At 42.1% G+C, this 24,708-nt stretch overlaps 1 protein-coding gene and 1 long non-coding RNA gene across 10 annotated transcripts in view; one reads left to right on the top strand and one right to left on the bottom strand.

Annotated features, from left to right (window-relative positions):
- Asah1 (N-acylsphingosine amidohydrolase 1) overlaps positions 1 to 7,512 on the bottom strand; it is a 31,423-nt gene extending 23,911 nt beyond the window's left edge. Inside the window, exon 1 of the mRNA NM_053407.3 lies at positions 7,404 to 7,512. Within this exon, the coding sequence (NP_445859.2) occupies positions 7,404 to 7,478 (75 nt within the window). The 5' untranslated portion in view covers positions 7,479 to 7,512. The remainder of the gene's footprint in view (positions 1 to 7,403) is intronic.
- A 196-nt stretch (positions 7,513 to 7,708) lies between these two features.
- The window catches only part of LOC102547443 (uncharacterized), a 32,343-nt gene continuing 15,343 nt past the window's right edge, over positions 7,709 to 24,708 (top strand). For 4 of the 9 annotated variants that reach the window (XR_005494799.2, XR_005494800.2, XR_010058400.1 and 1 more), the window contains exons 1-2: positions 7,709 to 8,035; positions 8,173 to 8,314. This is a non-coding gene — a long non-coding RNA (uncharacterized LOC102547443). Of the gene's footprint in view, positions 8,036 to 8,172; positions 8,315 to 12,247; positions 12,383 to 14,259; positions 24,263 to 24,708 lie in introns of all 9 variants that reach the window. The other 5 variants (XR_005494805.2, XR_005494802.2, XR_005494801.2 and 2 more) reach the window with 5 other exon arrangements.

The following is a 24,708-nucleotide window of genomic DNA, read 5'->3' as shown; positions in this document are numbered from 1 at the left end:
TTTCACGAGGGCTATCTCCACAGAGCAATTAGAAAGACAATGACAGTGGGAAGGGTGTTTAAAGTAAGCTCTTTATCCATCATTGAGATGAGATAGGCAACACCTGAACCTAATTAGTATATATATATGTGTGTGTGTGTGTGTGTGTGTGTGTGTGTGTGTGTGTGTATGTATCTGAGAGAGAGATAAATTAACTTTTAGTGCCCCATGTATCACAGCCACAATCAATTAAAGAAGCTCAGCTGTAAACAACTAGTGTACCAGGAGATACTGCTGATGAGCGGACTGACTCTTGAGCATGCAATCATCTAGTCAGGTAAGAGCAGAAACAACTGCAGGTGGCTGAACCTGGGGAGGGGACGGGAGAAGGAATGGACTAGGAGCCTACCCTATAGCCCCCTTCTCTTTACCCATGTATACCTGATATATATTTCCAAATTGTAATTCTTTAGTTTGTATGATTTTTACTTTACAGTACATGGAGAACTTTCAGAGAATGAGTCTCTTGCGTTTTTAAATGTTTGAAATGACTACTACCCAGAACTATTTCAAAGCAGTAAGAGCTGCCCCATGCAGGGCAAGATGCCGCACACCTGTACTTCCGGCATTTGGGAGGTGTAGGCGGGAAGATCAGGAGTTTAAGGTCATCCTCAGGACATACTGAGTTCAAAGCCAGCTGGATGAGTCCCTGTGTCCAGTCACAGGAAGAAGGAAGGGGAGCTTGGGGAGAGAGCTCAGTGAGTGAGAGTGTCATCCAGAACACAACTGTGAGGACCCGAGTAGGAATTCCCATAACCCTCCTGCAGAGCAGAGCAGGCAACACAACAGGCGGCAACCCCAGCACTTCCACAGGGAGACGGAAGACAAAAGCAGGAAAGTCCCGGGAGCTTCTGAGCTGCTAGCAGGGCACATGCAGTGGAGAGACAACAAAGTGACCTGGTCTCACTCAAGGTTGACCTCTGACCTCCACACGAGTGGTGGCGTGCATGTGCCTACATTTAAACACACAAATACACACACATAGAGACAGGGAGAGAGAGAGAGAGAGAGAGAGAGAGAGAGAGAGAGAGAGAGAGAGAGAGAGAGAGAGAGAAGTTGTTACTACATTGAAGGATATGTGCTCCAAATCCCTAGTCCTTGTTTAATAAAATTGAGGTTGGTAATCATAAAAGTAGCACTACATTCAAAAAAGTCTTGAACCACAAATACAAATTTTCTAAACATCGTTTAGCGAGGCTGGAGGGCGGGCTCAGGGGTAAAGAGCACTGCCTGCTTTTCCAGAGAACCCAGCTTTCCAGCACCCACATCGCTGCTCACAACCACCTGTAACGTCAGTTCCAGAGGAACTGACATAGTCTTCTAGCTTCCGTGAGCACTACATACATGTGGTACACAAACATATATGAGATAAACCACCCATACACGTAAAATAACCAAAAATAAAAGCAAGTCACTTAGTAAGGTGAATCCTTACTAGCTTTACCAGTGCAATTCTTACTTCTATTAACATGAGCAACATAAATTTCTTCTAACTATCCAAACTTGGTTTTGGTTAGGATTACACTAGACCTGAGAACTGGATGATATGGGAGTTAAACATGCACAGTGTTCTTGTAAAAGACCCAAGTCTACTTCCCAGAACCCTCGTTAGGTGACTCACGACCACCTGCAGCTGAGCCTCCAGGGTATGGAAGACCCTCTTCTGGTCTCTGAGGGCATCCTCACTTACTTGGCAAACACACACATAAATACAAATAAATATTAAAAAATATGACTTGATTTACAAACATCCTGGTTCTGTCCTTTTGCTCAGTTTCAAGTCACTGGGGATTACATGGTCACGTTCAGAATGCTGGGCTGAGCTCCATCAGTGATGGGACAGAAAGGACTTCACCTGCTGTCACAGCTTCTTAAGACACAACCATAAAAGCAGTGCTTTAGGGATTGGGGAGCCAACTTAGCGAACAAAGGACTTGCTGCTCAGGGATGAGAGCTGGGTTTGAATCTCCAGCTCACACCTAGAGAACCAGGCACCGTGGCACACATCTGTTACTCTAGAGCGAACAGTTCCTAGAAAGAGGACATACCCGAGGGCTTCCTGGCTAACACAGCTAAATGGCTCAGGGACTCAAGTGCAGTGGAAAACAATAGGTGAGGCATAATGTTAATCTTTGGCCTCCATACACGCACTTGAGCGCATGCGCACACAAGCGCACACAAGCACACACGCAGAGTGCTCTACACACACACACACACACACACACACACACACACACACACACACATACTCACAGTGCTTCAGTTTGGTCCCTGACAGAATAATCTGCATAGAGTTCAGATCTTTTCATGGTAACCAGACTGAATTAAGTAAATAACGAAACATAACAACTTCTATCACTTCCTCATTACATTTGCATGACAGAATCCAAAGCTAAAATAAAGCCAAACTACAGGCACCGATCTGAACACCTATGAGAGAAACTGAAAGTGGTCAGTCGGGTTTTTAGGAAAGAAGACGACCTGTCCAAGTGGTAAGAACTCAAAAGCAACCAGACCGTGCTACCGTGGGAGTCACAGCTGAGAGCTACGGCAACTCGGGCTGCTATAATTGCTCATGAAAATGACATACAATCTGGCTCCCAAAACCAAGAGCCAGAGATTTAAATGACTTGAAGACAGAAGCCAGAGTATGGCTGCAAGGATAAAACATGAACACAAGTAAAAAATAAAAGAAAATAAAACAAAAAGTGAAGGCAACAGCCTCAGACCTTGGTAACTCAGTCCCTCAAAGGCCCCCACATGGAAGTCATTTAAACAGAAGGCTACCTGGGGACTAGGATGGAGAGACACTTACTTCCTCAGCCTCAAGGCAAGAACACCCTCAAGACTTGTGCACAGCACTGAAATAGAATCGGAATCATCTCATCCGCTGTTTAAGGTCTCTGACTATTCCCAAATTTAACTAGAGATGGTTTTAATAACAGACAAACTCATCAAGGCAGAACATTTCAAATAGATAATTGGCAAGTACAGTATAAGTAGTCTGTCACTCTATTATGCTACAAGGAGGAAGAGGAAGAGGAAGAGGAGGAGGAGGAGGAGGAGGAAGAAAAGAAATGTAGACTCTCAAGCCAGGTAGTGGTTCATGACTTTAATCCCAGCTCCCAGCATTTGGGAGGCAGAGGCAGGTGGATCTCTGAGTTCAAGGCCAGCCTGGGTTATAGAGCGAGTTGTAAGGCAGCCAGGGCTGTGCAGAGAAATCTTATCTCCAAAGAACAAAACAACAACAATAAAACAAACAGAATCTCAACGTATCACTTCTCCCTATCCCCACCTCCAGAAAGACCCTTTTCGTGTTGCCATCTAAGGCAAAGAAAAACAATGTTTCAATGTATTTAAAATTGGGGGGAAAAAAAGAACCCAAAAATGTCGACCAAGAGTCCAGCTGACTGTGTAGTTTCTTGCCTCAGCATAGAAATGGCTTTTCAAGATTTTTTATTTGATAGCAACTTAAGTCTATTCAAAATCATCAGTTTTTATGTCCTTCACACTCATTAGGAAAAGTTTAGTCATCCAATATAACACAGTATAAAAATAACATAGGAGGGCTGGAGAGATGGCTCAGTAGTTAATAGTTAAGAACGCACACTGCTCTTGCACAGGACCCAAATTTGATTCCCAGTGTCCACCACCAGGCAGCTCACAGATGCCTGTAACTCCATTTCTAGGTTATCTGATACTCCTCTGACCTTCCCTCACACATACAGAATGATTAAGATTTTTAAAATGATTCTAAAAAGTACAAATAACATACCAAGTGAAAATTATTTCATGAAAGGAATCAGTGAATATTATACATTCTTAATGTAATCCTTAAAACTGTCCTGTAAATATCTGAATTCTACAACAGTGGTGAGAATCTCAGTGAAAAGATTCTAATAATAAACACGAAGTTTTAAACCTGACTCCGTAGTGTGTGCCCGAATGCCTACCACCACCAGGAAGGCTGAAGAAGGGTCTCAGGTTGGAGGACAGGCAGGGCTACCTGGTGGACACTTACTGAAGATAAGGGCATGTTTCTCACAAACACAATTCCGATGAAGTCATGGTTGCTCTCCAGTCTGCCGGCCTTTAACTGGATGCACCCTAGTAAACTATTGATATTTAAATAAAAGGGTGAATCAACCAGCCAAGAGGGCAGCATCCTAGTATATCTTGTTGGCTGACTCAGTACCAGGATTGGGAAGGACTCTGGCACGGCACTTAGCTAAAAGGACAGATTATGCCTGTGTATTCTTCCCTTTGTAGTTCAGCAACATGGACAAAATCATCTGAGGCTTATGAGATTAAGGGAAGCAGTGAGATCACTGCTAATGCCAACAGTTTCACCACACACACATGTGTAGCTAACAATAAATATCAGCTCACTTTAGCAATTCATTACTCAATCATGCGTGCAGAGTCGCCCTTCTCTCAGGTCTGCTCCCCTTCTCTCAGGTCTGCCCGGGTTTATTACTGACAACAGTCATCTACTCTCACGGCAGGTCCCTTCCTTCCAATCACTCCTCATCCTGCTGCATTTCGCTTTCTGACCCTCTACTGCCTAGAAGACAACCTATAGCTCCCAGTCACCCAGCAGATTGGACACTCTATTCTCAATGGGATCTAAAGAAGCCATCTTCTCCTTCCCGTCCTTGCCTGTCCTGCCACAGAAACTTGCCCATTTGGGCTGTGGCATTAACTTTGCTGGGCTTTTCTTGACTTGGCACACACACGGGGAAACTCGCTAGCCTTTTGCTGCTTCTCATCTTCTCATTCACACTTTCCACAGAGGAGCTTGTCCACACACCAATGGCTTCAAAGAATCTTTCTCACGATGCCTAAACTCCCAATATCCCGATTCATTTTCTGGACTTTTCTCCACAAGCTACTTTTCTCTACCCAGCATATCTTAATGGACTCTTCATCGATGTAATAGTGAAGAGTGACAAGATAATCTTCAATTACTCACACTGAAAAGAGCCTCCAATAGAAAACAGTCAATGTTCCCAACCAAGTAACTCCTTTGTCATTTACAGCTTCTCCTTATCCACTTATCAAAGGTCATCCTGAAATATATTTGCTTACCACAAAGCTACACTACACCTAGTTAAGTTTATTCATGTAATGAGTCAAGCTAAAACAAAATAACTGCCTTCCACTCTGTCAGAGAATAAGGTCACCAGGCTTCCAGGCAGCTCTTAAAGGGCCTTTTGAAATCTGGGTTCCAATATCTTCAAGATTAGTGAAAATTTTAACAGTGCCTCCACACAAAAAGGGTCCTGATTTTTATTTTGTAAGTGAAGATTTTAAAACAAAATAAATCCCCTCCACCCAACACCTGATGTTGCCATTATTTTAATGAGAAAGGTTCAATGACAATAAAATGGCCATAAAAGCAAAATATAAGCAAAGTTACTATTTTTGTCTTACTCATATTTTCTCATTTCAGTTAAGACCCATGCAAACACTTTTCCAATCCGATATCACTAGACTGACTAGATTCTGATATCCATTGTTCTGAGTAAAAGTTATTAAGTCAATTGAAGGGTCATTAAGTTTTCATATTTTGAAAACAATGAACTATTTTGCTTGGGTTAGGGCTGTAAGTCAGTGTTAAGGGTTTGCCCACTATGTGTAAGGTCCTGGGTGAGCACTCTAGCACTGAAAAAGCAAATAAAGAAACAAACAACAAGATAACATTGTTTAAAAACAAAGTATTAAGGAAGAATAAAAACAAGCAAACAAACAAAACTAGCTCTTACAGCTGTCATTAACAATTCGCAGGCCTATAGGACCCCAGGGATTTTCTGCTCTTGGACACAAACAGGAATTAAATTCCTCAGAGACATTAAAGAGAAAGCAAGCTTAGATCACGATTTTGTCTACACACTGATAAAGAACACCGCGGAACTCAAAACGCAAACCACCATCTCCTGCTAAGTCTAAGAATGCTACTCGTTACCCTGGAATTGCTCTGCCTCTAAAATCACCCTACAGCAAATCCTGGATTGAGTTCATATTCCCCAACAAGCATGTTGTTTTGAATTCGTTGTTATTTAAGCTGTGGTTGAAAAGGTGTGTATCAGTCACATCAACTCTTTGGACAAAAGGCACAGACTATTAAAATACAAACTTCTTCAACAATTCCTCCAATCCCAACCTAGTTTGGTAAATCAATTCTCTATCCACTCTAGAGCAAACACTTAATTTTTCCTTATAATCTTTTAACCTTTTGTACATACTACGTAGGTTTGGGTCACTGAAATTACTCTGTACCGCATTCTGCACTCGACTTTGTTTTGTTTTTGAGACAGGGTTTCTCCGTGTGTCTAATGCTGTCCTGGAACATCTACCTGCTTCTACCTCCCAAGTGCTGGGGTTAAAGGCATGTGCCACCACTGCCCTGATGCCCTCTACTTTTATCTGCTAAGTATCTATTCGAGTGGCTGGATAATATCCTGTCTTCTTTTTTATTCAAAATGCATTTCTCCTTCTAGGAATAAAATACTAAAAAGACCTCCTACTTCTCGCATTTCCAGCGTCTTGCCCCCTTTCAACACCTTGTCATCTGGCTCTGGTAAGGCAACATCCAGGTTCTTAGTTATCAAGTCTGGCAACGAAACATTCTTCAACTCTATAGTTTTTACAGAATTGATCTATGAAATGTCGCTGTCAGGCTGTGGCCAAGAGGCTGAAACTTAGAAATGTTTCTGTGAACAACGTTGTGACCTCTGGCTACATTTTTCACTCTAGGGCTACTTCCTCTTCTATTAAGACAAGAGTCATGTTAGTCCCTCACTGTCTCTGGCGGACATATGAAGTCTGTGGCCTTGTGACTTGGTCGCGCAGCACCACGGGACAGACATTCCAGGCCTGGGCGTGAAGGCCACAGCCAGTGCAGCCTTCTTGGGGGGAGGGGGGCCGGAGTGGGGGGGGGGTCCCATCATCTGGGTTAACCCTGCATGTGACCCATAGCTTCCTGCGACGGTTTCTTCAGGAGAAAGCACCAGGCAGAATATGCCACAGACACCAGTCAGTCTCTCTGGAGAATTCTGCTTACAGTAGCTGGTAGGTCAAGTTATTAACACCAAGATTGGAGACTGTGGGAATCCTACCCAGTCGTTCGCGAAGGCTAGAACTTCCCTAAAATGTGTACTCGGTCCATACAGCACCGAAGCGACTTCGCCCGGGGTTCACAGGCGCGTTTGCACCCATAACTCCGCGGGACCGAACCAGTGGCCCCGGAAGATGCAGCGGGCGAGCAGGTGTCCTTCGCCCGCCCCGCCACAGCTGCGCCCCCTCCCCCTGAGCCCGCGCCTGCACCTGCACCCCAATCTGAGCCTCGGCTGGAGCTCACCCACCGGTGGCACTTGCTGTGCCTGGGCGCAGGTGACAGCCGCGGCCAGGACCCAGGTGAGGAGACTACGGCCCAGCATCTTCCCAGCTGCAAGCGGCGCTACGAGGGACTCCAGCAGCAGCTGCTGCAGGGACCACCTCCACCCGGAGCAGGCCGCGCCCCGACGCGTGACCAGCGACCCCGGGCCACACCATGCACGGCAGGGGACACTCCAGAGAGGGAGACGTCGGGCCGAGTCCCTAGAGCGGAGTCCACGTACGAGGCGAAGAGGGGCTGCGCCCCCAGCACGCCAGGCAGTGGTTTCGTCCAGCCTTAGCCGCACCCTGGGGCGGGGCTTCCAGCTTTCGTCCGGCCTTCTCTGTCTTTGAGCGTGGGGGCCCCGGCTAGGCGCAGGTATCTGAGGGTTCCCGGGGGCGGACACAAACTTGCTCGGGAGAGGTTGGCACCTAGGTGTCGCGGTTCCTAAGCCCACCAAAGGGACTGAGTCTCAGAGCGTAACGTCAGACCCAGTTTGCCTTCTGGGGAAAGCTGGCCCAAGTGAGTCACCCAATCCATCCATCGTGCCCGAGGGATTACTACCAGAGTGGAGAAGTGTCAGGGCCAGGACCTGGAAGTTTCATCTCTCCGGTACTCTAGGTACTTCAAATAAGGCATTGCTAAATCCTAGGATTTAGACTTTAATTTCTTGCTGTTATGTCCGGGGTTGGCGACGTTGAATGGGTGGGACCTTCATCATTTATGTGTAGTGTTACTCAACTCCTGTTTTCCTTTAGCCCACGAGAAGTCAGGTTGGTCTAACCGACCTAAACCTTGGACAGGTACTTGGTGCCTTCATAGTCTTCTTTGAAAGGCAGATAGAAGTGCAATAATTGCTTGGCTTTCACACCGTCTTTGGACAAGGCTCTCCATAACAGGGTGAGTTACCTAGAATCCAACGGGAAAAAATTGCCTACTGGACTTACATTTTCTGCCTCGACGATAGACATCTCAAGAAGTTTGGGGGCTTTATTGTTTTTTTAATGTTTCTTTAAAACTCTCTCAGGACCATTAAAATCCTATTTAACCCTCACCCCACCCTTGTGCTGGGGATCCAAGTATTTCTCCTTTTTGTTGTAAAATTACCTAAATTTGGAGGCAGTTGATAAATAAGGTTTTTGGAGGGTTTTTTTTTTTGTTGTTGTTGTTGTTGTTTTGTTTTTTTGAGGAAGTTTAGATGTTGAAACACAGCACAGGATTAAGAAACATTTAGAATCTTACTTAGTTAAGCAAGATCGGAAAATACTTTTTGAAGGGGGACACTGAGGACTGTGGTAAGCAGGGACCTGAGGCAGAAGCCATCTTCAGTCACTGACTCTGGGATTTTCAAACCTGCCTAGACAAGATAGCAAGATCTCATCTCCAAAATAAAACAAAACAGAGTCAGTATCCCAGGACTCTGACACAGGGTTTGAGGAAGCAACAGAAAGACACAAAGTTCTTCCCTTATGAAACTTACTAGATGGGGAATAGCAAACACCAGGCACATGAGCTTAGTCTGTAAAATAGCAAGCAAAAGGCCGTTAGAGAAGGGTGGGGAGGAAAGGAGGAGAGGGAGGAGGGGGTGAGAACAGGCAAGGAGTATTGAGAATGGAGAAGCTAGGAAGGGAGTTAGAATTGTTAACATCTAGGCAGGGTAGACATGATTGAAAAGAGAAGGTCTGGATAGTAAGTGGTAGAATTAGTCTGAGGGATGCTCAGGAAAGCACCCTGAAGACAGGTTTCTGGAGTGCAAAGGTGGCATGGGGGAATTCGACTGAACAAAAGCTTTGTGTCCTAAAATGATAAATGCTTCAAGAGTTATGCTTAATCTGGTGTAAAGACTGCACTTTGCAGATGACACATCAAAGCATGATGCTGTCCTGCATCCCTGTAGTTTCATGTTTCAGGGGTAAGCTAGTACATCTTTAACAAGTGAAGTGCGACAACTTGGTTTTTAAATTACAGTGCTAAGTTCAGACACGTCAGGACTTTCATGCTCACTTCTTCCTGCTAACCAAAACCTGAGGAAATAATATATATTCTCCTAAATGCTTTCAAGACAAAATCATTTTATAGAAACAAAACAACATAGTAACAAAAGACCAAAGGCATTAGGCAGCATTCTAAAGACAAGATTGTTATTTTTTTTTAAGTGTCTAGCATGTTCAGCCACATCAGAAAAGCCAATGTGACTGGAGCTGAGGAATGAGATAAATCAGAGATAAAGGAAGGGAAGCAGATTAAAGACAAGAGCCACTGTAAGGACTCAGCTTCACCAGGGAGTTTTTATAATGTTTTTATATGTATGGTCAGTGATGAATCTGCTGAATTACTATGAAGCTTAAAATAAGTCTATCAGAAGTAGAGTATCCCATTTTTACATATCTATTACCGAACCAAATGGCTAATTGCTTAACTCACCTAAGTTACTATTGAGAGCATTTTCGGCATGTCACCAAGCATATCTTTTACTTATGAAATAGTCTTTTGTAGTTAGGTAACCTAACAAACTTAGATGCTTTGTAAAGAAGCTTCACATAAATTGGCATGATAACCTTATACACCATCTTCATATAAATATCTTTCAAAACCTACCATATACATTGATTCTTTTCAGGTAAATTAAAATTAAAATTAAATTAAAATCTACTTCCTTAATAGTACATTGTATTAAGTATGTCTCCCCTTATTACAATATGGGTGCACGCTCGTGTGCACACACATAACACAGATTTTTTTTTGAATGTTCAGTGCACATACGACTTTGCAAATGCTATAAGAGGTCACATTGATGACTTCTATCCCTAGCCTTTTTCTTACATTTTGAGGCAAGGTCTCATCAGGCTGGACCACAATTTTCTCAGCCTTTCAAGTTTCTACTATGATAGGTATCTAATCTTTTTCTTAATCTACTCAATTCCCAATGCTTAAAGTGTACAGAAAGTCAAGTCAAGATGTGTGGGCATAGAAACTTTAGAGAGGTTCAGGCATACTGATATATATAGAGAGGTGATATTTAAATGTATTTGTGAATGATTATGTGTACAGAAAAGGTGATTTAAGCTCTCCAGAGACATATCAAGGCCGAGGATTGGCCAAGCTGTTCAGGAGTTGAAAATCAGCGTAAGTATTAAAAGTGTTTATAGGGATGGCTGAAGTCTTGACAAGCCATAGACTTCTGAATCTTCTATAGAAAATTCCTACGTTCCCCAGGTGGAGCGTTAATTTAAAACAATTGTAACCAAATCGCCCACCCTGAATGAAATACACCACTTACTCAGAAGTACAACTTGATTTAATAAAGATACGGAGGTAATATTTCAGTCTGAAAAATAAATGTTTTGACAGAATAATTTACCACATTCAAGTATATGTTTCTAAAAGCAAAAAAGTTTAGAGGAACTGGGTATGTTTTACACATCTGTTATCCTAAACCTTGAGGACTGTAGCTTCGTAGTAAGCCAGTGAGACTTTCTGTCATGATCGCAAGTAAATTAATTATATTTAATTTTAAAAGGCCTAGTACATTTAAAATGTTGTATGTGTTCTAAGAGGTATTTCTCTGTCTCTCAGGAAAGAATGAAGATGAGAGATAAAAAATAGAAAACCAGTGACCATATAACTGATTACATTTTATTTCTTCTAGTTGCTTTACCACACCAAGGGTTACTTGGGTTTTTTTTTTTTTTCTCTTAATTTTTAGATTTAAAAAGCAAAGTGAAATATTACCTCAGTTTGAGACAAAGCAATAATTTTTATTACAAAATTAAAAATTTAGCGTTCACATTTAATCTAATTGTCCCTCTATAAATGTCAAAAGTTAATAACAACTATCTTTCCATTTGTACTGAATCCTATTTCTTTGTGAAGCACTGTAAAGTTGTATTGAAGCAATGACAATTCACATAAGTTATATTTGAAACATCATTTCAAAAAAAACCTATCCTGTCCTATTTTACTTTTTCCTTAATGAGGTATACTTCTGACCAGGATAGTACTCATTTATTTTTCTAGAACCTTGTACATTTTAAACATAGGCCTCTGAGCTACAAATGATTATTACTCACTATTTGATGCTTCAGCAAATTGTGTTTGTAATAAATTTATTCTCCCAAGAAAGGCTGAGCACTTAAGACAAGTGCAGGAGTCTAAGTCGTCATCTTATATTGTGGGTGTTTCACAGATCTCAGTTCCGGTCCTGTCAGCAGGTACAGGATGTGAGCGAGAACTAACTTTACGGTGGGCCCTGACTGACATTTAAGATTACTCCGCTCTTCTTGCTGAAATGCTTGCCTTAGGTCTTAACTCAGATCCTGTATCGAACAAGCTGTGATTTGAAGCCCAGGGCTTGCGCTGTGTAGTCAAAGCGGTTGTCGCCTCTGCTTTGGACAGAAAAGAGGCAGGTTTACAGTCCAGCGCTGCTGGCAGCCATGGCACAAACCTGAAGGGAGCCACCTTAGATGAAAGAGATAACAGTGGACATCACGGTGGAGAGGCAGAGAGAAACTGGGTCACTGGTGGCATCGTTAGGACGTTAGATCAACCAACCCCCGAGCCTGTCTGACGGCTGGACTCTGTATTTGCATGGGCCACCCTTATTACAAATCTATGACTCCTTATCACAAGGCCCCAGTTGCTTTGCTTGCGAGTTGAATTGTGATGGTATAGAGTAACCTAACTGATGTACACAGAGAAAAGGGTCACCTTCTCCATAACAGGAAAGGACCACTTAACGCTATGGAGCCTGCGTCTCAGATCCTGTACTGACTCAGGAAGCCTGCTGGCCTTCTACTGACTTTTATGCTTCTAACTTTATATTCTTTTCCTCAGAAAGATCTGCTCGTGTTGTCTGAGCTCAGGACCCAAATCAGCTACTTTGAGGAGAGAACTTGACCATTCCCCCTCAGAATTCTTCCATTCATGTCTCTCTAAGGGAGGAGTGACTTATGTAATTGGCAGACGGTGGTAAGAGTCATAAGACATGCATGCCGTGTCCTTTGCTTGGCTCTCCCATTCACACCTGCCTTCCACAGAGATGTGCTCACTGAATACAGCCCTAGATGACAAGGACCCATGTAGCAGTAGTTGCTGTCTTGGCCCATGTTTTCCCAGATAGGTAGATCTCTCAGGAATCTTACAAGTGTAACATGATGGCTTGTAAATTCCCGAGAAAGCACCTTGAAAGGAGAACTTTCTAGTTCTGAGGCACGTACCCTTAGCCATTACACTGAACTGCCAGGCCACATCACAAAACCTTATGTAAGCCATGCAATCCCCATGCAAAGTTTATATATATGTGTGTGTGTGTGTGTGTGTGTGTGTGTGTGTGTGTGTGTGTGTGTGTGTGTGTATGTATGTATGTGTATGTATGTGTGTGTGTATATATATGTATGTGTGTGTATATATATGTGTGTGTATGTATGTATGTGTGTGTGTATATGTGTGTGTGTATGTATGTATGTGTGTGTGTGTATATGTGTGTGTGTGTGTGTGTGTGTGTGTGTGTGTGAGGTGAGAAAAGACAACAATAGAAGACACCAGCTTCTGTGCAAAGCACTGTTGAAGTTTAAACAGAGTTTGGATCTTTCTAAGTTATACCATCAGTTATACCTGGTTTTGGATGGGTCTTTCTATGGTCATAAGCCGGTTTCCTATTCTCTTAGGCTTAGATGCTGGGGTCGACCATTCAATTGCAAATATGTTCAACAGTCTTACAGTCTTGTTTTCTGTCTTTTTGTTGTCCAGTCTGTAAGACTCCAATCTGATGAACACAGATACCTTTATCTTCTATATATGTGCATATGTGAGTTCTACTTAGAGATCAGATATTGTTAAAAGTTTGTAATCTGGTGATGTAGCACACTTAGAGGTCTTGCCTATGTATACAAAGCCCTAGGTTTGGTCCCCAGCGCCCCATAAACCAGGCACCCTGGCACTTGGGAGATGGAGTCAGGGGATCAGAAGTTCAATGTCATCACTGGCTATATAAGAAATTCAAGGCTGTTCTGGGAAGCATTACACCAGATCGTGCTTGTGCTGGCTAGTTTTATGTCAACTTGACACAAGCTTGAGTCATTTGGAAGAGGGCCTCTCAGTTGAGAAGATACAACTCCATAAGATTTGCTGAAAGGGCAAGTTTGTGGTGCATTTTCTCTAGCGAGATGCCAACTCTAGGTTGGTGGTCCCAGGAGCTATAAGAAAGTAGGCAGAGGGGTTGGGGATTTAGCTCAGTGGTAGCCCTGGGTTCGGTCCCCAGCTCCGAAAAAAAGAAAAGAAAAAAAAGAAAGAAAGAAAGAAAGAAAGTAGACAGAGCAGATCATACTGAGCAAGCCAGTAAGCAGTCCTCTATGGCTTCTATTTCAGGTCCAGCCTTCAGGTAACTATCCTTAAGTTCCTGCCTTGACTTTCTTTAATGATGGACAATGATGTAGAAATGTAGGCCAAATAAACCCTTTCTTTCCCAAATTGTTTATGGTCATGGTATTTTATTATATCAGTAGAACCCCTAACTAAGACATGGTCTAAAAATGAAATAAAATGTATATGTAAAACAACCAAAAAAATCACGATGGGGATGTAGAGACGTCTCTGGTTAAAAGCACTGGCTGCTCTTCCAGAGGACCTGGGTTCAATTCCCAGCCCTGACATGGCAGTTTACAACTGTTTATCAGTCTAGTTCCACGGGATCTGTCACCCTCACTCAAGACACACATGCTGGTAAAGCACCAATGCACATGCAATAGAAATAAATAACATTTTTAAAAGGAAATCAGACATGATATACTGTGCCCAATTCTTTGCCATATTCTATTCCTAATGTTATACTTTCTGCTCCTTGCTAGAGGGAAGATGGCGTCTTTCCCATTTATATCTAGTCCCTGCACTCGTCTTCCGGATTCCTGGCTGCACCCTCTCAGGAACACCGTGCTGTAGATTATGACCTCGCTTTCTCCCACTTGAAACCACTCTTCTTTTGCTGTTGTAACAGTAGCATTAAAATATAAACAAAAATCATCTATGCTAAGAAAACAGTCTCTACTGGATCCTATTGTTAACCTTACTGTCCCCCATGCATACCTAGTGTCTCAAAAGAGAGCTAGGTAAGAGAGCACCAAACCCTGGGCCATGAATTAGTATCAGATATCAGGAGATTTTTTTTTTTTTTTGATTCTTTTTTTCGGAGCTGGGGACCGAACCCAGGGCCTTGCGCTTCCTAGGTAAGTGCTCTATCACTGAGCTAAATCCCCAGCCCCATATCAGGAGATTTTTATATGTCCCTTGTAAGAGGAGAAACAGATAAACTACTACTGTCCATGTCTACCCACACATCATAGTACAGGTCAGTATGTCAGATTAAGAATACCAACCATCTTCTCGCAAGGATGAAGGCTTTATTGTTATAGTATTCTTATTTGTTTTTGAAATAAAGGGGTGATATTGCTAGGTAGAACTAAAAATATTTTCACTTAAAAAAATAAATGCTTGCCGACCTGTCAAGATAATACAAAATCATTTTGCATTTACTTTTGCTTGTATAAGTTAAAAGTGTGGAATCAACATTGTAGCTATTTTCTCACCTCTGGCCCACCCATCAACACTTCCTTATTTGGGTACCAAACTGATTACTTTACCTAGAAATACTGTCACTAGGGTACCCCATGAGCTCCGCAGCACAGAAGACCATTTTCACTTTAGAAGGTCTTCTAGTATTTAAGGCCAAGTGAGCTGTGCCCTCTTCCTTCAGCCCTTTTATGACTTTTGATGTTCTGCTGCTTTCTGTGTCATTCTTTGACCTCATTTCCATGATAGGCTACACATCAGGTTACAAACCCGAGGCATCTATTCTGTCTACATGTCTTACTATGTCCTCCAAGCTGATCTCATCCCCTCCCATATCTTCTGTGTCTCCATTCTGCTCTCTCCAAATGCTATTTCATATATAATTTATGACAAGACAAAACTGCATTCGTCAGTTTCCTCCCACTTTCCAAATTTTCTTTTACCAAGTCAAGTGCTAATGCTGGGAATTTAGGAGTTGCCCTGACCTGTCTTTTCTTGATCTCTTGCATTTAATCATAAGGACTAAGTACTTGGTCATATTTAAACAATCCCATCACTTCTCATTGCTAATACTGTAGTCCAGGCTGCCCTAATTCTGGCCTTTACCACTATGATAAATTCCTATTAGAACTTTCCTCTTCAAAATATACCCTGAAATGCAAGCAGACAACAAGATTAGGCGCATTCATGGTAGAATGCCATAGACTCTAAAATGTCAACAGAATAAGCTTTCTTCTTGTGTTTGCTTCTTTGTTGAGACAGGGTCTCACTGTTCAGTCCTGACTGATCTCCAACTCTATGAAGACTAGACTGACTTGGAACTTAGAGAAGTCTGCCTGTCTTGGTCTCCCAAGTGCTAGAATTTTCCTGAGTGTGCATTGCCTCACCCTGTCAAGATAATCTTTTAAAAATGAAAATGTGATATTACTGCCTGATGTTCAAGTCTTCCCAGTAACTGCACAGTCAAGTCCAGAATTTCAACATGTCTGGCAAGACACATATCAGAAGCTCTGGCTTCCTTTCTTTTGACTGTTCCTGACTCATTCTCTCAGTCAAAAAACAGTTCATCTAAGAACACTATTCCATCCTATCTCAGTGTTCTGAATACCCACAAGGTTTCTATAGTGGCCTATTTCCCCCATGCCAGTCATTATGTGTGTGATTTCTACTCATCCTCAGAGTACATCTGAACAAATGTCCTCGTGGAGCCCTTCCCTGACCTACATCTCTCTTCCACATTTGCTCCTCTGCTAGTCGGTTCTCAAATATCCTGTACTTTTCCTCACTTTGCACACTTTAATTATTGAATGATCATTTAATTGTTTGACGGTTGCATCAATCTGCAACATCGAGCAGAATGCCTGACATAGTGAAGATGCATAATAGCCTACATCACGATCACTTGACTGACGACTGGCAGAGCTGAAGAAACGAAACTGTCCAAACGAGAAGGTTTCCCGGGCCAATGCAGTCAAACACGGACCTGGCTCCTATGTACCTGTCCTCTTCTCTCTCTTCAGCATCGCTCGCTTCGTCTCTTACTTTCTGTGGCTCATTTTCTTTACAGAGGCAGGCACGGTAACGACAGTGTTCAGCCCATATTTGGAAACTTCGATTTGTGTTGGACCTTGGAAAAACTACAGATTGTGCATAATGCCTTGAGGATCCGATTTTTTATCTCAGAATATGGCTTTTGAATTTTTTCTCTGTTCCCTAGGCTCTAAGACCAAATTTTAGGGTTCGTTTTTTGATTTCTAATAAACACACACACCTGACCAAATCAACCACTATTGTATATGTCACTTGATCAGAATCATGTCAGAAAAGACAAAAACCACCCTTAGACACTGATGGTGAGAGTCTGTCTTAAACACAAAGATCTCAAAAAGGGAAATAAGTGAATCCTGAAATACTCTCATAGTTAACCAAAAGGATGTTTTCTACTTCAAGAGTGGATGAAGGTTCCCACTGTTGGTGTTCTTATTAATGCTGTTAAATGGGCTTTTCCTTCTCATCAGGTTGATTGCTAGAGATGCTATCATGATAGTTTTGTTTGTGATTCTGGGATTACAAATGTGGGCCACTAAACTCTGCTCTCCTGGGCTCTTATGGGTCAGTTGTGTTCAGTCCTATCAAAAGGGCACCTTGAGTAGCCTGCGATCATTACCTTGAAGAAATGAGCCACCATATAAGCTAGAGTTTTCTCCAGTTTTTTGTCTATTCTTTTAAAAAAAATGAGCTTTTTGAAAACTTCTTGATTGCCATTCTCTGTGTCATAAAGTCCTAAGTGTTCCTTACCCACTGACATGTTATGGTTTGTGTATGACTCCCCAAGGGCTCATGTGTTGGGGATTTTAAATTTATGACAGTGTTCAGAGGTGAAAGAACATTTAACGGATGGTTATTAGGTCAGTAGGTCATCAGGGGTCAGAGGGATTAACATGGACGTCATGGTATGCCAGTCTCTCTGGTTTCTGGAATAGCAGTGCGGTCTCTCCTCTTTTCACACACTCTTAACCCCGTAACGCCATTCACATGTCCATCATCAGAGCCAAGGGTCTTCAAACCTCCCAGAACTAAAAGCTAAAGAGACTCCCTTCAAAGTACCCAGCAGTAGGTAGTTCATTGTAATAACAGAAAACTGATTAGTAACAATGTATCAAAAATATATTTCCACAGGGTACATCCTATGTTATCTTCTCTAATTTAGCTTATATTTAAGAAAAATTCTTAAAATATTTTATATATATACAGAAAGGTTCATATATAATTGTTGTACACAACTTGGTAAGTTCGAAGATAACTCATAAAATAATTACTATTACTACAAAATAAGCCTATTCCTAACTCCCAGGTTTCTTCCTAAAATTTTGTGTATGTGTTAAAAATAATTAAAGTTTTGACTGTTCATGTCTGAAAGAACTGCAGGGATGGAAATGGAGAAGAGCCTGTGGAAAAGAAGGTCCAGTGACAGACCCACACCCTAACCCAGAAGCTATGTTCAGCTGATAACTACTCACGAATGAAAGAATTGGTTCTCTCCAAGGGAGTCTCATTGGGTATAAATCTACTCTTAAGGGTAGGCTCCATGCACAGTAGTAGACGGCCAACACAACAAACTCAATGGCATTCAGAGCTTTGATTTTTTTTTTAGACAGGTCCTTTGCATATCTTATTTATTTTTAAATTATGTGTATATAAGTCTAGGTCTGTGCACCTGAGTATAGTTCTTGCAGGGACCAGTGGAGGACATCGAATCCACCGCAGCTGGAGTGACAGGCAGTTTGTAAGCTGCCTGACGTGGATGTTAGGAATGGAACTGGGTTCCTTTGCAAGGGCAAATGCTTTTAACCCCCGAGCCACCGCTGCAGCCACTCCTGCTAGTAACTTACAGACAAGACTGTGGCCAACTTAAAAGACCAGTGTTTATAACCCCAATCTCACAAAGGCTTTTGGAGTCTTAAGTGCAAAAAAGGTGGGTGGGAGGGGGCTGATAGCTATGCCTACAAGTGCTATGATTTCCAAAACTGAGTTGTCTCTAACTGCACATCGTTGATGGACATCATTACTTTGTTGAATAAACATATAAAAAGAAAGCAGATTGTGTTTACAGTTTTCTATGATGCTATGAGTCCCTTTGGGCTCTGGATCATTATGGCTCAGGAGTTTAATGAGGTTAGTAATCTTGGCGTGACCTCCTCAAGGACCACAAAGTCCCGACCTTGACGAGAAGCACGCCCACGCGTCCTGTGGCAGCTGTGGTGTGGGAACTGTCCTTCCGACTGAGGCGGGAAGGGAAAGTGGTGGGCACTCCACTTTTGCTGCAACAGCTCTAGATGGAGCAGCCTCGGTGGTTGTGGCCATTGGGTTTACTTCTTTCCTGATTTGGGCGGCTCTTGCTTGGTTTGCTTAATTGTTTCAGGCAAGCCTTCTAGTGTTACACCGAGTTAAAGTGGTGAGAGTACGTCTTCTGGGGCTGTCTAGTATGCTGTTCCAGGAGGGCCCATTATACATGGCCTGTGGGGGGAGTTTGTTTGCTGAACATTTTCATCACAAAAAGGTGCTTGTAAAAAAATTTTAAAAGTTGGAGGATGGTATAATCTTTATTCATGTTACTGCTTTTTGATATAGATATGCATTAATTGGTTTGCATGTTAAACCATTCTTCTGTCTCATGCATAAATCCTACTTATTATGTCTACTTCTTTTTAACACATGTTGAATTTGGTTGTCTATTATTTTGTTCAGTTTTGTATCTCGGCAGTTTTTTGTCTCTTTGTCCAGTTTTTAAGTGAGTGATACTGCCTAATACGTTTGGAAGTGCTATTTTATTTAATTCTTTAGATAAATTGCTGTACTTACGATCATTTGTGTTTTTGTGTGGGGATGCATGTTACGTGTTCTAGTACATGTCTCGTGTGTGTGTAGAAACCATGGGGGAACCTTGAGTGTCATTCCTCAGATACTATTTTGAGACGGCCTTTCCCATCGGCCTGGTACCCAAGAAGTAGGCCAGGATGCTGGACCCTAGGGATCTGCCTGAGACCATGCAGGATGCCCAACTGTTCTCAGATGGGTTCTGGGAGACACTTATGCTTATAAAGCAAGTGCTTCACCAGATTCGTTTCCATACAGTATTTAAGTGATAATATCCTTCTATAAATGAAGCATTACTATTCTTTTCTATATAAGCCATTTTACTTACCTTTATTATTATTTTAAAAGGTTCCTTTTTTCCCCATCTCTAACCTGACTTCTGAGATCATTTTCTTTCTGCCTAGGCTTTATTTATTATTTCTTTGTCTTTCCTCTTTTCTCCTTGGTATATTGGATAGGGTATTACTACGAAATTGCAGCTGATCTGGAACTCATGATGTAACTCTGGCTCTGGTCCTCTGCTCCAGTCTTTATGACTTTTCCCAAACCCCAGTATACTCCTCAGCCCATAATTTTAACTGACTGATACTTAATTTTCCTTTTTACATCTTTTCTTTTTTTTCTTGCTTTAACTCTCTTTTAATCTTGAAGTAACTAAGGAAATGACATCTTGTCCCAACATTATTTTGTGCCTGCCTGATCACTTCTCAGCTTTCATCCCCAATGCCACAGTCACTTTGTAACACTTCTGGGACTGTCCATGATCTTGACCATGGTCCACACATATTACGGAGAGTCTGGAAGATACCACTGAACCTTGCAAAGAAAGCAGAGGTTACTAGACAACTCTAGATCCTCACTGGATCCTATTCCCAGCATGGTTCGTCCTTGAAACCATTGTACCCCTGAGCTTTGGCACAGAGAGACTTTCCGGAGCCTACTCTGATCTGGACATTAATAAAGGACTGGGAGAATTTAGTTGTTTTAACCAGCAGCTGTCAGTGACTCTCTCACACGGACCATTGCAGTCTTTTCCTGGGAAATGGGAAGCAGTCTTCTAAAGTGGCAATTGTTTTCTCTCAGCCTACAGAAGACACTCTTTTGCTGTCCTTTACATTCATGGCTCTTGGCAAAAGTCCAGCAGCCATCTAAACTGCTAAATTTCCAATTATTTTCATTTTCTGGCTTTTTAAAGAAAACGTTCAAATAAATAGTTTCCCCATAATGTATATATGTGATGTTCGTGTTTGGATTTCTCTAGTATGCCAAGATTTGTGTTTTGAGAAATTCTCGTTTGCTGTTTCTTTTCTATTATCTCATACTTTAACAGGATAGATATTAGCATCCTCACTATGTTCTCCATGCTTCTTTCACTTAGAATTAATCACATGACCTCCCACTGAGTCAGACAGATTCTTAGCTTAAGCCAGGAAAGTGTAAATGTTCTTTCTTTCTCTTTGTTTCTGTTGACAATGTGTCACAGTGTTCCTCAGGCTCCTGTTGTAGATTTGTGACCTTCTCTGCAGCCTCTTAGGCACTGGGCACCGGTTTAGCATATGCCAGCCTGCCTGGCTCTTTCACATGATTGAATTGTGAATGGATTCATGTGGAGCTTTATGTCCTACCCACGGTTTCCCAGAAATGCAGCCATTATACGCATAGATTCTCTTTAGAAATATCTCTGATTTTTTTTCAAAGTTTCAGGTGTCCTAGATTTGGTTGAGATTTTCAGGGGTTTTCTCACTTAGTATTCAGTCATCCCTAAGGATTCCTGTTATCTTTCTGTGTTCTATACGTTCTATGCTTTAGGTCTAGATATATTTAATCACTTAATCCAAATAGACAAGTTGTTCTAATAAGAAGGGTGTCTTAATTGGAGTTATTATTGCTGTGATGAAACACCAGGACCAAAATCAACCTGGGGAGGAAAAGATTCATTTGGTTTGTACGTTCATATCACTGTTCACTACTGAAGGAAGTCAGAACAGGAATTCAAACAGGGCAGGAACTTGGAGGCAGGAACAGATGCAGAGTCCATGAAGGAGGGCTGCTTAATGGCTTACTCAGCCTGCTTCCTTATACAAGCCCGGGCCACTGCTCCAGGGGTGGCACCACTCACAAGGTGCTGCCTCCTCTAACCCCCATCAATCACTAATTAAGAAAAAGCCTCACAGCCCAATCTCATAGAGACATTTTTCTCAATTGAGGTGCCTTCCTTTCCAGGGACTTGTATCAAATTGACATAAGTCTAGCTAGCACAGAGTGCTATACATGATATGAATGAAATCTACCATATTGCTGGGAATGGAAGGAAGACCTGGTTGTGAAAACTTCCTTATCTCCGGAGTTTGATTTGACATGAGAATCCCAGAAAAGAAAATGTCACTGCATTTAGTATTAGTGTATGACACTAAGTAATGAAACAGAGAGTCTCCAAGTATGAGTCCTCTCAGCTCCTGAGTACAGTTGCAGAGGGGTAGGGCAGACCACAGAAGGAAGAATAAATATGCTCTTAGACCGCTGATGCCAGCAACACGGAAAACAGGCAGGAAGAACAACCCATTCTCAAGAGTTCAAAGCTAGACCAGAGAACAAATAGAACATTATCAATTTCCCCTCAAAAATACTTTGGAAAACCATTCCTCTACATGCCCTCTACATAATGCCCCTTCTGATTTTTCTTCTAGTGTTGAGTTCAATTTTCATTCCTTTGTACCCAAAGTTGGGGAATCATGTAGGATTCCCAACACTGATTTTGAAACACCTTACTGTCCTGTCTGTCAGGACGGATTCCACACACACCCATCCCCACAGCATCTCTGCTGTGCCTTCAGCAGCATCCCACACCACCCCGAGACCTAATTTATCCTCACCAGCTCACGTCTTCGGTTTAACACTTAGATGCTGTAAGCCAGGCATGGTGGCACGTGACTGCACCCCCAGTACTTGGGAAGTAGAAGCAGGAAGATCAGGAATTCAAGACCAAACTCAGCTACATAGCAAGTTTGAGTTCAGCCTGAGTTATTTGAGGCCTTGTCCAGACCCTAAAGGGTTAAAAATAAAAACAATCTTAATACGTTATGAAACACTTGATGGTTTGGTTTTGTTTGAGATAAGCGTCTTATATAAACCAGGCTGAACTCTGACCCTTCTGGCTCAACCGCTCACGGGCTGGGATTATAGGTATGTACCATGGTACCTGGCAAGTTATTAGTTCTTTTTAACATAAGGTTTCAGAGTACATACAGTATTATTTTCAATAGAAATAGTTTATATTACAAACATATTTCCTCTAAGAAATAAGTTTTTACACGCCATTTGAAAAATGTAGGCACTGGTCCTCAGGTCACTGTTATCTTATTTGTGATAAGGGTTACTTCACTGCTAAACCAGGACAGTACTTCATCAGGAATTTCTGTACTGCTTTAAACAGAAGCCCTCACAATAACCTGAGATGTGAAGTGTAAACGGAACCACTTAGATGCCTTTATCCCACACTATCAGCAGGGGCTGAATCGTGGCCCTTGGGCATGACAGGCTAGTGCTCTCTGACACTTGATTTACCCTGTGCCGCTCTCCAGACTGACTTGGGATTCTGGCAGCCCCGATATAGGTAACCAGGCACATCATATCGTCACTTGTTGCCGACACTCACTGGTCTATTTACTTTCTAATACAATATAAACTTTTATCTTCTCAGAACCTGTAATTAGGTCTACGTATCGTACTAAGGGCAGAGAAATGGAGGATACAAGGCTGTAAAAGGAACACACTGTATACGGAGGTGCAGACAGATGGAATGTTTATTCCAGGAAAAATCAGTCGGCAGGCATAATCTTGAATACCAAGCAAGTGTTTGAAATCAGGGTCTGTCTTTTGATGGTAATGGCTTTCAAAATGGTTTTCCTTTTTTAAAATTAACTTTTAGGTTAGCACATGAATCAGTTTCACCATGACATTTTCATACATATTATTGTGCTCTGCACACCCCCCACTAGTTTCCACTTTCTGCTTTCCTATTACAAGTACCCCATTAATTTTCCACTTCCTTATGGTATCTTCCCATTTCCTGGTCATCTTTGTCTCAAGACTTCCCCCTTCAAACACATAGACTCTACATTTAAACCCAGCATTATAAAACAGGTAGTATTTGTGCTAAAATGGCTCATTTTAAAACTTCACATGATGTCCAGCTGGATCCATTTTCTTGCAAATGTTATGACTTCACTTTCTTGTACGGCTGTTTAAAATTCCATAGTGTTTTTGCACCACAGTTTATCTCCTGATCGGCTGACGAGTACACAGGCTGGTTGTTTCCTGACTATTGTGAATAATGAAGCACTGAGCATGGGTGGGTGTGAAGGTATCTGTTTCCATGGCGGGTTGCTTAGCTGCTGCTGGTGTGTGTGTGTGTGTGTGTGTGTGTGTGTGTGTGTGTGTGTGTACATATGTATGTATATACTAAGTGGTATAGCTAAGTCATAGTAGTTGTACTTTCAGTTTCTTGAAGAACTGCCATACTAGTTTTTAAAAAGGTTTATTATTCCTTTCTTTTTAGATGGGGTTCCTCTCTATAGCCCTGGCTGTCCTGGAACTTGATGGCATAGAACTCAAGAGATCCACCAGCCTCCGCCTTTGCTGGCAGTGTGCCACCATACCCAGCGTGGTTTATTTTTATTTGTATGGGTGTTTTGCTTGCATGCCTGTCTGTACTTTAGGTGTGCCAGAGGCCAGGTGTCTGATCTTCTGGAACTGGAGTTAGATATTGTCCTTTGCCAACAAGTAGCTGCTGGAGATTAAACCCCAGTCCTGTGCAAGGTCAACAAGAATATTCAACCACTAATCCCTCCAACGCCTCCATGACTTTTGACCATGGTTGCCATCAGTCTGCGTTCCCGTCATCAGTGTGTAAGGATTCCTCTTTACTCACATCTTCTGCACCATGCTTTCTTTTTTTTTTCTACTCTTTTTTTTTTTTTTTTTTTTTGGAGCTGGGGACCGAACCCAGGGCCTTGCGCTTGCTAGGCAAGCGCTCTACCACTGAGCCAAATCCCCAACCCCGCACCATGCTTTCTTGATGACACGTTTTACTGGAGGTGGAATCTCAAAGTAGTTATAATTTGCATTTTCCCATTAGTTCAGGATGTTGAATGTTTTCCAAACATTTATTGGCCACTTGCAGTCTTTTTCTGACTATTTAGATAATCATCCCATTTATTGAACATATGACTTGTATCACTTCTGAAGTGTGTTATTCTAGCTATTAACCCTGTCTGGTGTGTAGCCGGCTGTTCTTTTTGTTTTTTCCTCATTTGGTAATCTCTCTTCACAGGGACAGGTGATTGTCCCTTTGC

This window comes from Rattus norvegicus, chromosome 16 (assembly GCF_036323735.1).
Source record: "Rattus norvegicus strain BN/NHsdMcwi chromosome 16, GRCr8, whole genome shotgun sequence".
Lineage (NCBI taxonomy): Eukaryota > Metazoa > Chordata > Mammalia > Rodentia > Muridae > Rattus > Rattus norvegicus.
This window is presented reverse-complemented; position numbering and strand designations above follow the sequence as displayed.